This window comes from Harpia harpyja, chromosome 11 (assembly GCF_026419915.1).
Source record: "Harpia harpyja isolate bHarHar1 chromosome 11, bHarHar1 primary haplotype, whole genome shotgun sequence".
Classification (NCBI taxonomy): Eukaryota; Metazoa; Chordata; class Aves; order Accipitriformes; family Accipitridae; genus Harpia; species Harpia harpyja.
This window is the reverse complement of record NC_068950.1, coordinates 41853051-41867718: the sequence shown is the minus strand read 5'-3', so window position 1 is coordinate 41867718 and position 14668 is coordinate 41853051. Positions and strand designations below refer to the sequence as shown.

General features: G+C 38.8%; 1 protein-coding gene across 6 annotated transcripts in view; it reads right to left on the bottom strand.

Annotated features, from left to right (window-relative positions):
* Positions 1–14668, bottom strand: part of FGGY (FGGY carbohydrate kinase domain containing) — a 301158-nt gene that overhangs the window by 32519 nt on the left and 253971 nt on the right. For 2 of the 6 annotated variants that reach the window (XM_052801137.1, XM_052801139.1), the window contains 6 exons: positions 14249–14356; positions 10761–10822; positions 5708–5855; positions 3937–4011; positions 435–492; positions 161–277 (listed from right to left, as the gene is read on the bottom strand). In XM_052801137.1, the coding sequence (XP_052657097.1) occupies positions 161–277; positions 435–492; positions 3937–4011; positions 5708–5855; positions 10761–10822; positions 14249–14356 (568 nt within the window). Of the gene's footprint in view, positions 1–160; positions 282–434; positions 493–3936; positions 4012–5707; positions 5856–10760; positions 10823–14248; positions 14357–14668 lie in introns of all 6 variants that reach the window. The other 4 variants (XR_008237131.1, XR_008237130.1, XM_052801138.1 and 1 more) reach the window with 2 other exon arrangements.

Genomic DNA, 14668 nt, shown 5'->3' with positions numbered 1-14668 from the left:
ATTCAGTCTTGCAGGAAGTAACATTTCATTACACACTTTTTGGCCAACCAGCAAAATAGAGTTCTGTATAAAGAAAGTATTTATTTTTCCAAAGACAAAGTATTTAGCCACCTAAAATAAAGTAGTTTACACTTCTTTCCCCACGCTTCCTCTAACTTACCAGTAATGTCAGCGTGCGTCTGCACAAAGAGAGGGTTCTTGCTCAGCCCACCACACAGAAACAGCGTGTTGATATGATGCCCTGCAGCCTGCATAGTTTCCAAAATATGTCTTGTTCCTAACTTCAAAAAGGGGGGGGGGGGGGGGGGGGGGGGGGAGAACAAAACAGATGAGCACAGGAGAGCAGCCACAGGAACAGATCTTAAAGCACAATTTGCTAAAAAGAATACTACTACTAACTGCCCCTACCAGTAACCCAAGGGCTGGGAACAGACCTGCAGGGGTATGGCCTCTGCTTAGCTTCCAGCCAGTAACAGGCATTGTAATTAAGAACTAGAAAAATCAAACAGATGGCACAAAGAATTGGGAAGTACATGGGCACAGCATATTGCAGTAAACATCCTGCGGCTGGCTGAAGAAGTGAAGACATACCAGTACACAATAACACAGGGAAATGGGGCTTTCAGGGAAGTACCGACAAGGGTGAAGACAGGGATTATGAGAAGACACAGAAATGGGCACCAGGAAAAACTGATGGCAGTGATAAGCAGCTGTTTGTGACCAAGCGCAGCAGAGTACGGAAAACATTTCCAGATCCAGAACTAAAACCTATGTGGCAAAGACATCCCCACCAAAAACTTTTATTTACTTTGTATAACAGCATCTGAAAATCACTCTCAGTAAAGAGATTTCAATTCTGAAGCCAAATAGCAGAACACAACAAAAAAAGGAGCAAATAAAAAAACCGTATTTTCTGTCTTTTCAGCAAAAAGGAAAACCTGAATAATTTTGTATTGGCTTAACTATTTCTCTTGGCCTTTGCCCTATGCAAAATAAAATGTTCCATTTCATGCCTGGATTAATTGAAACATCTAAAATGTAGGCATATTTTTATACTTTTCATTTACAGTCTCCATTCTGAGAAACTCAAATTAGAACAGCTCAGAGTTCCGCTCTGCGAATGATGAAAGCAAATGCTTTGCCATTTAAAAAAAATAATTTCTCTTTTTGTTTGCTTTGCTTGCCTCCAACTACTCACTGAAGTCAACCCTCTCTCTCTGTCCTCTTGCAAGAACATTTTCCATTTCTTTGACAAACTATTTGTCTAAAAATAATTCCCAGCTCTTTATAATACCTTGGAAGTTAATTTTGAAGCTCAGACTTGACAAAATGCCCAATTCAAGCCAAAATTTTGCCCAAGCTGACTCTTTATAGGTAGCTTCCCCACAAAACACAACCTGGTCTAAGTTTTCATGAACTGTTATTTAAGTCTTCTTTATGCTATGCTGCAAGTTCATTAAGAGGTCCGCAGCCTGCAATAAACCCCTCTTCAAATAAAAGCTACTGAAAATTGAAGCTAGCAGTGTTTCATCAGACTGGAGACGTTTTACTATGAATGACTGGCACCACTCTGGACAGGCCTTCAAATGTATTTTGGTTTTTCAGGCAAGCGGTTATGAGGAACTTTAGCAGCCGCAACACCAGCTGACTAAATCCATCGCTTCCCTATTGACACAGAGGGCTAATTTCCAAATCACACAGCCACCATTTTAATTATGGAAAAATAAACTGCTCTAAAAAGAGTCTGTCTCCTCAGAACGGGCTTGACGGCCACAATTATATCTCTGATCATGTTCTCATCCGTCTAACTGTTGCATCGCATTTTGCAATGAATAGTTAAAAGGATATTCTCTTTCACTACTTCTGAAATTCAAATTTATTAACAACTTCTCTTACAACATACACACGTTAAAGACCCTGAAAAAGAACATGCTGTGAAAATTATTTTGTGTTTACCTGCCTGGAAAATTGTATTCACATAGCAATTTAAATTAAAGCCAGACTTATTTCACTGTGGGTGGGGGGGAACTAATTTAATCCTGGATTGGAGAAAATGCAAATTGAGGGGCTTCAAATGCAAATTTTATATAAAAAGAAAAAAGCGTCTCCTGCTGAAAAGAAAACTAGAGATTAACATTCTGTGGGCAGGCCTACACTTTTTACAAGATTTTTCCTTAGGTTTAAAGTCTATCTTGCACCCATTGAAGACAGCTAATGGTACAGGATTGGGGCTGTCCTGAACGAGAACTGTTTTCTTCAACAAAAGTGAAGCTAAAATTGGGACTGATGGAGTATGGGAGGAAAATTAAATTTCCTAGGTATCACATTAGCAGTTAGTAAATATAGCAAGTCAAAAACAAGCCTGCTCTGTCTACTTTTTAGTCACTGTTTCAATAGCTTTTTAAGAATTTCCGTTAACTTACAATGAAAGGTATGGTATGGCCTTTTTATATTAAATCTCACAATCAGTGCAACTAGCTATCAAAAAGATATGCAGATGCTGAATTTAGTGTTCAGCACAGTAGTTGCGTTTTACAATAAAATTTGAGTTGTATCATATAATGAGATAATAGGTGACTTTCCCAGGATTTCCAGCAGAGAACGTTTCCACTTCGTTAGCACGATACAATAACAGAGCACCTGTTCCATACTGCAAGTTTCTTTCAGGGGGCAGTATCAGTCGCTGGCATTGTTTAAACTCTCCTAAACATTCTTATTTAAATGGTGGGATTACACTGAAGCATCAGGTATAACCAAGCTACATTCATCTTAAAAAGGATTAAAACTCACAACAATGAATTCCAGGCTGAGGTTAAGTTCTCGTTATTTGCTGAAGAGGGAGGGTTAACACATAAGATGTACAATTCACAGTAAATTTACAGCAGCCGCCCACCCCCTATATCCCAGATGGCTGACCCAGCCTAGCAAAGTTGTTGTTTAACCAGTAGAGGAGTTTGGAAGTTTTCCAACTGAACAGAGTTTTGTCAGGAAAACTCCCCAATTCATCAAACTGTTAATGTTTTGCAAAAACACCTCAAATTCAACAAACTTTAGGGAAAAAAAAAAATCAGAAAAAGGATGTCAAAGGAATGCCACTTTCAGTCACCAATGCCTGGGGATAGCACACCCCATTGAAAATACCCTGCACCAGAGTTTCAAAACAACTTCTTTGACCCAGGTTTTCACTTCAAAATAGAACTTCTTGTGAACTGGAAATCCTGGGTTCCAGAGAAAATTAGGGCAGAAACAAAAGTATTCCAATAAAATTACCCATCTCTGCACGTTAGCAAACATCGAGGGCATTTTCATAAAGACAGTCCCGCTGCTTTAACAGAAACACAGCCACAGGTTCGAAATGCTACACACGAGACAACTGCTTGCCTCGCAGCAGGGAAACCGAGGGAGGAGTGAGATCTGGTCTGTTCGGTCTGTAGTGTTATGAACTGAATCACAGACCCACTCCAACTCGCTGTGGTACAGAGTTCTGACTCATCTAACAGGCAAGCAGGGGAAATCCATGGATTTAGGAACAATCTGAAGCTGAGGCATTTTAGGGGAGTGCAAGTTCCTTCATACAACTGCCAAAGCTTTTTTTTTCCACTCTCTCAGCTTCCCTCTAGACAGCCCATGATGTTAACGCTGCCCCATATAGTATCAGCCTCTTTCCTCACATCTGCACTAGAGGCAAAATCTCCATTTACAGAATTGCAATAAGGAGAAAAATTTTTCAGGGAACATTTTCTCCACAGTCTCTGTCGATTATCCTACAGTAGGGAGTATGGTGGGTACTATGGGTAAACAGTATCTTGCTCCTTTAAGAAGTCCATTAAGTGAATTCATCTATTATTAGAAATCTGTTTAGCAGAAGGGAATGATCAGTCTGCCACAGAACACGAGACAATTCATTTATTCTTTTATGCACTTAAAATGGCTTACAGCAATGGCTTGAATCGTGGCCAAGTAGATAAGGGCAAGTTCATCCAGACCCCGAGACAATGTTAGTCCAACAACCTGTGCAAAGATCAAAAAGAAAACGTACAAATCCAGCCAAAGTAAAACTCTATTATTTTCTACGGTTTCTTGTTGTAACAAGTTTTAAGTGCTAATTCTAAGTCCTGCTTTTGTGAGCTGCACGCATAATGTTATGTTAAACATGTTATTCCTGATCTGGGGAAGAACCGCATAAATTGTTCTTGCCCTTGCAAAGAAATAAAGAACAAACGGCATATTGTACGGGATTAGAGATAGATTAACTCTGACAGTTTTATGTTATGACTCAGATATTGCTTGTGAATGTATTTAATGTAATAATATGAAAATGCTATTACATAAAAATAACTTTTTAAAAGCATTTCTCCCCCTCCCTTCCAAGCACCCTAACACTGAAACACAATTAATAATTAAAGACTATATCTTAACCTCCTTTACTCTGACATAAATCAATACTGCACTGTAGTTACTCTGGATTAGTATCAGCATAGGCAACAGCTGAATGCAGCCATAACTGTGGCAGAAAAAATGTGTTGCTATTACCAGTATTTGCATACAGCCATCATACGAAGGAAATTCTGATTCTGCTGCAGCATATAATTCTTTTGTAAAATAATACATGTATTATTAGGACCCCCAAATATATGACCCATCGCTGTTTTTTTTTTTTTAATTGTTTCCCTGGTTTGTGGTTTAAAACGTGTTGCAGTGCTTACGCCTACCCTTTCCTATCTCAACCTCAAATACAGCAGATATTGGTGTTGGTGACTAGCTTGAGACGCTGACTTCAAGGACAATATGACATTTTGAAGTACATTTTTGCATTAATCACCAGGTATTTTGATATCATCAAATTATACCCTTATGATATTCTTCTGTTACAGTTCTGCACAGTAACTTACTGGCTTGTGACCTAGCCTATCTACCACCATGAAGTTCAGTGAAGAGAAACATCCAAACATTTAAAGATGGGCTGAAAACCTCCCCAGCAGAGGTTCTCTGGTCAGCTTCCAAACGCTGCTCTTTCTGGTCCCAGATTGCAACGTTCTGAAAATTTCTTTGCACAAAACACAGTATTTCAATCCCATTAAGTTCCAAAAGTAGCCATTTTAAAAACACAAGCCAGAATCAAATCAGGTTTACCTTTCAACAAAGAGGTATGAAGCACCATGGTTGCATAGTTCCAATCATGAGAGCATCTATGCCCATTTTTAACAATAAGCAGAGGGGCTTTTCAGTTTCTGTTGAAATTTACTACCCAACAACTCTAATACAGCACATTTACTGAACATTTATCTGCTTAATGCAAGCAATCTCTCCTCAATATATTTCATTCCTTTCCCAGATAGGCATACCTAAATTTGTGTTGAAATTCAGTGCAACAGATATGCAAAATTCGGTAGACAGGCGAGTTAACAACAGCAAGCGCTGCTAGTGCTCTGAAATGTGATTCCTAGGAAAGATACTGGGACACACACAACACTCCTCATATTTTTAGAAAATAAATGTGGCTGTAGTGATATCTCAACTACAATAATCTCTGGTTTTCTACTGAAACATTAGCACACTTCAAAATGCAGCAAGAAACCCAAATCCTATGGGACAGTTTAAATAGCTAAGGAGGAGTATGCTCAAAATTGAAAAAAGCTCCTTCCAAGTTTTGGTTTTTTTTTTTTACCCTGTATTGACCTTTTTGCAAAGACAGGCTGTTTCTTACCATGCCCTTTAGTGTCAGATCTGTTAAGGGAGATCTGTTACCATGGAAATCTGGCCAAACATGTAAATCAACAGTGAGGAAACCCACAGGCAAAGATTTCTTAATCAGATCCAGGTGACTGTTCAAGTATGTATATATACTGTGAGCACTAGAAGAAAAACAAGTTGGAAAAAGAGTGGGGGAGGTTATTCATCAAACATAAAACATTTGTACTACCATCAAATGCAGAAAACTCATCAAAGAATGGCAAATCCCAAATCTAAAACAAAGGGGGAGAAAGGCAAAAACGACTGCTTGCCAAACTCAAGGCATTGCAGAGTGCAGGCAGTGGGGATGTCTATCTGCACATCCATTCAACAGGCCACGTGAATTCCTCAGTTTCGCAGGATGAGGGAAGATAATGGCACTTTGTGGTCTTCAGTTTGTACATTTACTCCTACAGGTCCCTAGACAAGCCAGAGCTGTTTGACATTTTGGGTGCTCCTGATGCTTGTCTCTAACAGAAAGGTGCTGACACTGTGAAAGAGAAAGCTAGAGAAAAGAAAGCTGCAAGAGGGGAATAAGGAGGATTCCAGGCAGAAATGAAAATCAAATTCCTTTACAAATGTTTAAAAATTTCTTTGATTAATCAATAGCACTGGACTTACAGCTTTCCTTTTTTAAACGATAATTATTTCAGTATGTGTTACGATTAAAATGCAGCACTAAGGGTGGAGGAGAGACAGCAAGTGGCTGCTATTTTAGGGAGGAGGCAAACATGGGCCTAAATATGATTGTATCTAAGTTCAGATACTACACCCAACTCCACAATATCCAACGGAGTTTTTCCTGGACCAAGAGTAGTCTTAGGACTAACGGTGAATTCTTCAGTGCTTTGGCTCGCAATGACTCTAGTGACATTCCATTTAAAAAATGTTGCAATTATGCTCAGAATATTTTTTCAAACACTCATACTATCATGAACAGATTCATATATATTTTTCAACTCCTCCGAAATCTCTAAGTGGGGCATTTAATTCTAGACATGTGGGTCAATAATAGCATCTAACCCTAATTACAATTGATTAGTCATTGTCTCATCCACTGTAGACCCAAACAGTGATATTCATTTAGCCTCTACATGTATATTCAATTGTGCACTAATGAGATCCCTAAGGGAATTTGGCATATGCTTTACTAGTTTGACTTCTGACCTGCTAGCAGCTGTATATTTATACTTTGCATTCAACCATTCAGCTGCATGTTTTTTCAATTATACCTTACCATGTGTATGCTATCAGAGGATATCATTCAAAATGAAGTACACTTGGAAGACATTAAAATAACTAATTCACATCATTATTCACGTACTTTAAAATGTACTTTATGTGTCTTCCTGGACCTTAATTATGATAATTTTGAGGTCACAATCATTTTTTCCCCCTTGTTGTAAAAGTGGCCCTGTTTTCTACATCCCTGAAGACTGCACTATAAGCAGTACATGCTAAGGACAGAGTCATTTTATTTCCAGTCTAAATCGTGGCTTGACTGTTGGGAAAGAAAAGAAAGGAAGGCTTCACTCAACCACAGACCTACCAGACATCCCAGCTTCTAGCTAATCTCCATCCTGCTTGATTACTCTCGCAAGGATTAGCCATTCCTGCAGCTCTGACAGAACACAAGGACTGTACAAAAGAGGCTAAAGTTCAGCCAAATATGCTTAAGACCCTCAAAACCTTGGAATTACAATTTTTTTTCCACACCTTTTACTTTTTTTTTTGCCTACATATAGATACGGGTTCAAGGCACTACATTTGGACTGAGTGACTGGCAAAATCCTTCAAACACTTGCCAGTTCCAGTTTCTACCATGTGTGTGTTATATGTAGTATTACACTACCAGCTCTCTGGAGCTTTTTCTATTCGGTTCTATGAGAAAGTATCAGTAGCAGCTGGATCTGACTTGCAGAGTTGAGGACAAGGTATTGCTATTAAAAAGGAACTATGTTGAAAGTGGAGAAGAAGAAATCAATGCAAGTTTGTCCAGGGTTATGTTCATATTAGGGACATAATTTCAAAAAGCAACAAAAGGTTAGTATTTAATCTGTTCAGGAATCCTGGAAGATGCCAGCAGGTATCTTTCAGGAAAATAATCTAAAAATTTGAGATTTCTAAATCTTAAAAAAAAGGGCTCTGAAACATCTAGAGGTACAGAGAACTGCCAAATATGATCATTATGTTCTGCTTGGAAGATCCCCAAATTGCTGATAGATAATGTGTGTCTGTGTCACTTCACTGCTTTTTTTCTTCTCTTTAGATGGGGAAATGGCATTGAGAAGTGAAGGAAGGGAAATTCTGTCCTAAAACGTAGTGCTTCACGAAGTGCCAAAGGGCATATAATCTTTGCTGTCAGTTAGACACTTCTTTCCTCCAGAAGATTAGAAACTGTGATTCTACGAAACAGAAGTATTTAAACTTTATAGCATAAATGATCATATTACTTCTTTTTTTTTTAATTTCCTATTCTAGTCTACCTATACAGGGTTTAATGTATCAGTGTTGGCTAGATGTCAGACCTACACAATATATAGATTGAAGACCAGAAGTGCTATATACAGAGCAATTTCTGCAACTCACTGAACTGCATGAAAAAACACAAGGTTTGCTGCTCACAGAGTATGCCTATTAGTTAGCCCAAATGCTAAATTTACAGCTGTCCAGACAATCGTCACATAATTCAACCCTCTCCACTTCCAGTAAAAGAAGGGAAAAGAGAACATTGGAATAGTACTGGGAGGGTTGCACAACACTGGTCTTCAGCACAAGTGGTCAGTAGAAGCTGGTTTCTGGCAAGTCTGCCTAAGCCGCTCATGCCCTAACAAGTTACCACAAACTACTGAAACAGTGATAAATGCAGCTTGCAAACTCTTGCTCCTGGTAGAGGCAAAGGAACAGAAGTCTACACAGTAAGCTTCTGAGATCAGCTGCTCAGCAGGCAGTTTGCCATTGCCAAACCTACTTATTAGCAGCGTTAGGAGCCTGGGAGAAAGCAAAGACAGGTTTAGGAAGGTAGAAGTAGGTGATAGGCAGCAGCAAGTAAAAGGCACAGATTTGTGACCTCAGATGTTTTTTAATGATCCAGACATGCACGTGCTTTTTGTCACTACAAAACCAGCTTAACTCTTCACAGTGTTGCACCTAGCATGGGAAGTAAAGGTAATACGCAATTGCACATGTAAGTATGACATTCTCGTTTTGTTTTCTTTCGGTGACCATTTGCAATGGCTGAACAAATTCCTACACCCACACAGAGAATACACTAAACATAATAAACCAGATGCTCTGAAATATTCCACTGAGATTTCCAGGCAAATAATTTACCATCATCACCAACAATCCCCCAAAACAAGACACTATGTTCTTATTAAGTATATGACTTAATGTAAGTAAACACATAATCCAAAGCTTGGGCCAACACTGTTCACTAAAAAAATGCCTCACACTCATATAGCTACTGCTACTAGTCCCTATGATAAGGCTGAAGCTCATGTTCCGTGTGTAGGAAGAAATGAAGAAATACGGAGAAAAATTCAGTTCTAATTGCAGAGTTCCTGATTTTTGTTTGTTCAAATCAAATTCTTTAACAAATATGTGAGAATTACAGGGAGAAAGGGGATGGGGGAATTAATAATTGTTTACTAAATGTAGAGCAATCCAAACATTTCATTAGGAGAGTAATATCTAGAAAGCATTATAAAACCACCATTGAGCAAATTAACTTTATAAAATATTATCATCCTTTTTATAAAATATTATAACCTTTTTTATCAATGCTATCCTCCACAGTTTTACTAACTGCAGGAGCCTCAAATCCAAATTTATGACACCATACACTCAGATGACATGGAGTTCTATTCCTGATATTCTGTATTTAGTGTCCTATTCACATAGGACAAAATTTTGGAAAAAATCCCAGATCAATCCTTATTCCAAACATACACAGATGCATTTATTTCCTGATTTCCTTTTTTTAAAGAACAAGCAAGAGAATTCTAGGAAGCATGAATATTTCATACTGAATGAAGTCCAATACATTTCTGGGAATCCTAGTCAAGTTCTTAACAAACAAGTAAGGCATTGGGCACTACAAAGCATGGAAGGGTCATCCAGAGAAACCAGGTAGCTTTATTCACCCAGGGAAGACTGAAAATAACTGTATAACTCCATGTGCTTAATACATCTGTCTATCAGGACTGACCCTTGCCTTTTAGACCAGAGTGATAAACTGAAGATAAAATGCCAAGTTTGCTGTTTTTTAATCTAAGGAGGAAAAAGAAATTAAAAGAGAATCAAATTTTCATCCAATGTGCCTAACTGTTCAGCTAAGATCTCTCTGGGAGTGATGTGAACCATCTTAAAAGGAATCCAAGCCAAAATAGCTTGAGGAAGTCCAGATCTGACAGAATTGTCTGGACTGTCTTCATCCACTTCTAAAGCAGACCAAACTAAGATTCCACATCGCACAGAGCCTCCCGCTCAAGGAATCCTGGAGTTACCTCTGATTCACTCCTACGTCTTAAGTTTTGTCTGAAAATTCCTCCTGGGTTTCTCTGTTCTATTTGTGCTGCCATGCAGGAGTTTTTCATGCAGCAGCTATACCTTCCTTTAGATGATTGTTCCAAAAATACTGAGTAATATATTCCTAATTAAGCTATATCTCATCCTTGGAGCTTAATAGTGTCACCTACAAATTAAGACACATCATTAGCCCAAGGCATAAAGGTCTGCTGAACAGGGCTGATACTATGGTATCAAGAAATACCCTGGGCTGGATATAAAAGAGGTTGAAAAGCAGAAAGTTAGTATCACCACTTAGATACCTCAAAGGTATCTGAGGGGAGTTTAAAGCTTTCGTCTTTGAGCAGTCACCTGGCAAGCCTTTGTAAATAGTTCCAACCCACTATCAGACTGTTAATTCCCCTCTTTCAGAATAAGGATACAGCTGTGGAATTCTGCACTGGTGGGAATACAGAATTTATAAGGCAGGTATGTGATAAAGGAATAAGAACAGTGACCTGGCTGCAGCTTTTGACTGTAATTCCGGGAAGGCGACATGGCCTTGGACCACATGATCTATCTGAAAAAGAGAAAAGCAACATTTTGGGGATGATTACATCTTAAAAATTCAGTCCCGGAAAAAGGTAATACAGTGTCATAGCTTTCAAAAGACAAGGGAGCTTCTAAATTACTCACGAGATGTTAAGTCCTAGTCCTAGTGAAGCCAATGACAAAGCTCCCACTGACATTACTGGATTTAGGATTTGGCTTAAAAACAGTACAAAAAAACCAACCAACGCTGCACCAAAAATAAGCAAAATGCTAAGCATGCAGCTCCTCAGTCAGAAGAGCAAGCCAAAAAGATGACTTTTTTCCTGTCCAACACTACCTGAGAGCATGTCCTCTAGTCTCTCCCATTCTCTTGCATGCATATCCTCATTGGAATTCTACCAGGAGCATCTTCTTGGCCCAAATCCCTACATCTTTCTGTATCACGCTGCTATAATAAAACACAAGGTGTGTTGTCATCCTGATAGATGCTCCATATGTTCATTGCAGGAAACAAAATGTATACCCTGACAAGCAATTATTGCTATAAAAAAAGATCAATATAGGCTCTGTCTTATACTAAATTTATAGATCAGCTTGTCCTTTCACTCCGGAGTGGCTACCATTACTCACAAAACAAAGTACCAGGTAGAATAACATCGGCTTTTAAGACAGTAATTCAGCAGGTTTTGTGGCCTCTTGGTAATATCCCATCAGAGGTGAGAGTAAAAGCTAAGGAGGCAAAACTAGAGCTACTCAAGAGCACTGAGTATATTTGGCAATACCTATTGGCAGCAAACCACATTAAGTATTTAATTTTTAACAGCATGAGTCTAGTCCTTAACCAGTGTAGGAAAACATATAATGAAGCATACACATCTGAACATGGCTATAAAAGCAATGCATGCCTGTTCTTTCCAAGATTTGCATCAAAGCCAATACTCAAACATGTGCATGCATTAGAAACAAAGCTCAGGCCTGAATTTTGCAATCTTGCATAATCTCTTTAGAACATAGAGGCAGCTCATAAATTCAGAAATAAATCTATAAATAAATATCACATATACATGTGTGCTATGAAAACACTTTACACAAAAATGTTACAGAAGTTATGAAGTTAGATATTTAAATGCCCTTAATTCAAGACATGGCCACATGAGGGTTTCATCTAGAAACCCTTTTCTGCTATTCTTTATTTTACAGTTTGTAATGATGTCATGCCATCCTTTGTCTCTGTTGTACAATATCTTTCTTCCTATAAATTTTGAAAATCCAGTGCAAAAGCCCATCTAATACACAAACAAACAAGCTTTTTCAAAACAAGCGGAGTTCTTAATTCATTTGGACTCTATCTGAACTAGTTTTCAAAATCCAACAGACTTTTTTCACAGCTGTATCAATAAAAAATTAATTAGAGATTTTTAAAGGGAAGTGTATCAGTTTTACTTTTAAGTAGTTCAACAGACTGTTCAAATTTCATGAAAAGAATTCACCTTTGGGCATAGATCAAGCAATGAAAAGAATCCCAAAACACGTCAATTTTTTTGTTTTCAGAAAGCTTCAAGTATGAGAAAGCAGGATCTTAAAAAGACACAAAGCAGGATCTTTAAAATCACAAAGATAATGAATGCAAACTATCCTCCACACAGTGCACATACACTGTTTCCTCCTATGGCTCCCTATATGTTTTCTGTACGTACAACCTCAAGAAAACCACATGAGATATTCTAAGAATGTTTTAATAAGACAGCCTCCCTAATATACCTAAGAGTACTTAGAGCTGACTCTTGCTATGGGTCCTAACAAGACCATGCATTTTTTCCAGCAATTTCTTTAATGACTCAGGAATGTCTTGTTCTCTGCTACTGGAATGGAAAGGATTTTTAAAATCATCTTTCTGAAATGCCCCAGCTCTCATGGTACATTTTAAGTGGGGAACCACACTGAACCAGCCAACAAAAAACACTGACTTGCTGTATCCTCTCTACAACTTAGTTAAGTGTCTTTACCCGCTTTGGATTAAGCACATAGAGACTTCTCCTCTCAAAAGTGTTCTTACAAAGAAACACACAAGATTTGCCATTTTCCTTTTAAAGGGGTGATGTTATGAGCAGTAATTCGATTTTACTTCTGGTTGTAGCAGTTACCTACAGAATGGGACACTTTGGTTCTAGCCCCATCTTGACTTGAAAAATTTAAAGCACACGCATCCCACCTGCTGCGAGAGCACTACAGCCACGAGGCTAAGGATGGGTTGGAGATGGGATGGGAAGCAGAGGCTGCAGGAGAGGAAGAGGGATGACTCTCCCACTGAAGCTGTGACACCGTACAGAGAGGAATGTCGGATTCACGTGGCCAAGGAGAGAGCACAGGAGGGAACTCCAATTCATAGCTCAGCGCTTAGGGTGTGTCTGGGCTTCCTGATCCAGGATTATTTCTGTTTCTCATTCAGTGACTGTTCCATATGGAATGTATAAATGCAGTGATGCCCCAAACTACTACTTCCTGGACATTTACTCCGATCACTAGGCTTTTAAAAAGGTGGGTGGTGCTAGGTCTGAGTAAGAGAGCAATTATGCCTGCAATTTGTGAAAGACCAAACCCACCTGTATATTTGGTGAGCTTACAGAGAACACCCACAGGACTGGGCCCGCCTCCTGTAGTTTCCCAAGAGGAGCTTCCACCTCACCCCTAAGGGCAGTCAGTATTTCTACACACTGAGCAGGGAGACACACAGGCAGCTTTAGAAGCTTCTAGGGTTAAGCAGCCACTAAGGTCTTGCTGACACTTTTGGACTCAAGCCTAAATACTGTTTTATACAGCTAGCCTTTCTTTAAATTTGACATCAGTGTTTTAGTTCTGACTGCCTCCCTATAAATAAGAAAATTCATTTTTAGAGAATGCAGTCTGGTTTTATTTTTTATTGATAAATTAAATTAACCTAATACAGTTACGACAATTTGCACTCAAGGAAAGAATTGAGGTGACAATATATGCAGCATCTATCTAGACAGGATAACATGTTAATATATTACTATTCTGTCCATACAATACATCTTTCATTTATGCCCATCAATGAGCACAATTGTTCTATATAACACAATGTGTATCATTTTCTTTATCTCAAAGTCTATCTCAGCCTCCCACTAAAATAAAGAATGAATGCCTATTTGCCTATAAAATAATAACAATAATCATCACCTCCATCACAAAAGGAGGAGATGCCCTTAGTACTCTGCCCCATATATAATCCCCTATCGGTATGCAAATGAACAGTTTGTAAGAGACAAAACAATCAACTAATTGATTATTGCTTTCAGCAGCAGGGTATCTCTTATGATCTTACGGAGGTGTTTCAGGCAGAGCTCTGCCTGAATTGACAGTGAAACTATCCCGAATGACAGCACTTATGGCAGACCTCCCACCTTGGAGTCTGTTTGTGTCTCCGAACACTTACCAGTTTTCCTGTAGCACTTTGACCTCCCTCATTCAACCACAATCCAGGCACCATTGCAGAGAAATAAGGTCCCCAAACCCCAGGCACAAAAATGGGTGTTTCACTGACCTGGAAAAGCAAGAGAAAGCTCTAATGAATCAAACTACTTGTCAAAGTAGGTACTTCACAACTAATGTTTGGCAGCTATTAGAGTCCAATACTGAAAATTATTCCTATTCCTCTACTGAAGTTACTAACATGAGTGGAGATGTATAGGTAGAGATTTACTCTAAGGAGAAGGTGGAGAAATATGTCTCCCATTTGCATCATTTTTAGATGATGTGACGCAGCTGCAGCTACTGATTGCACAACTGCCCCCACTCACTCCCATTTACAGAACAGCTGGGTCTGGCCATGCAGAAAGCAAGAAATTTCAGGAAC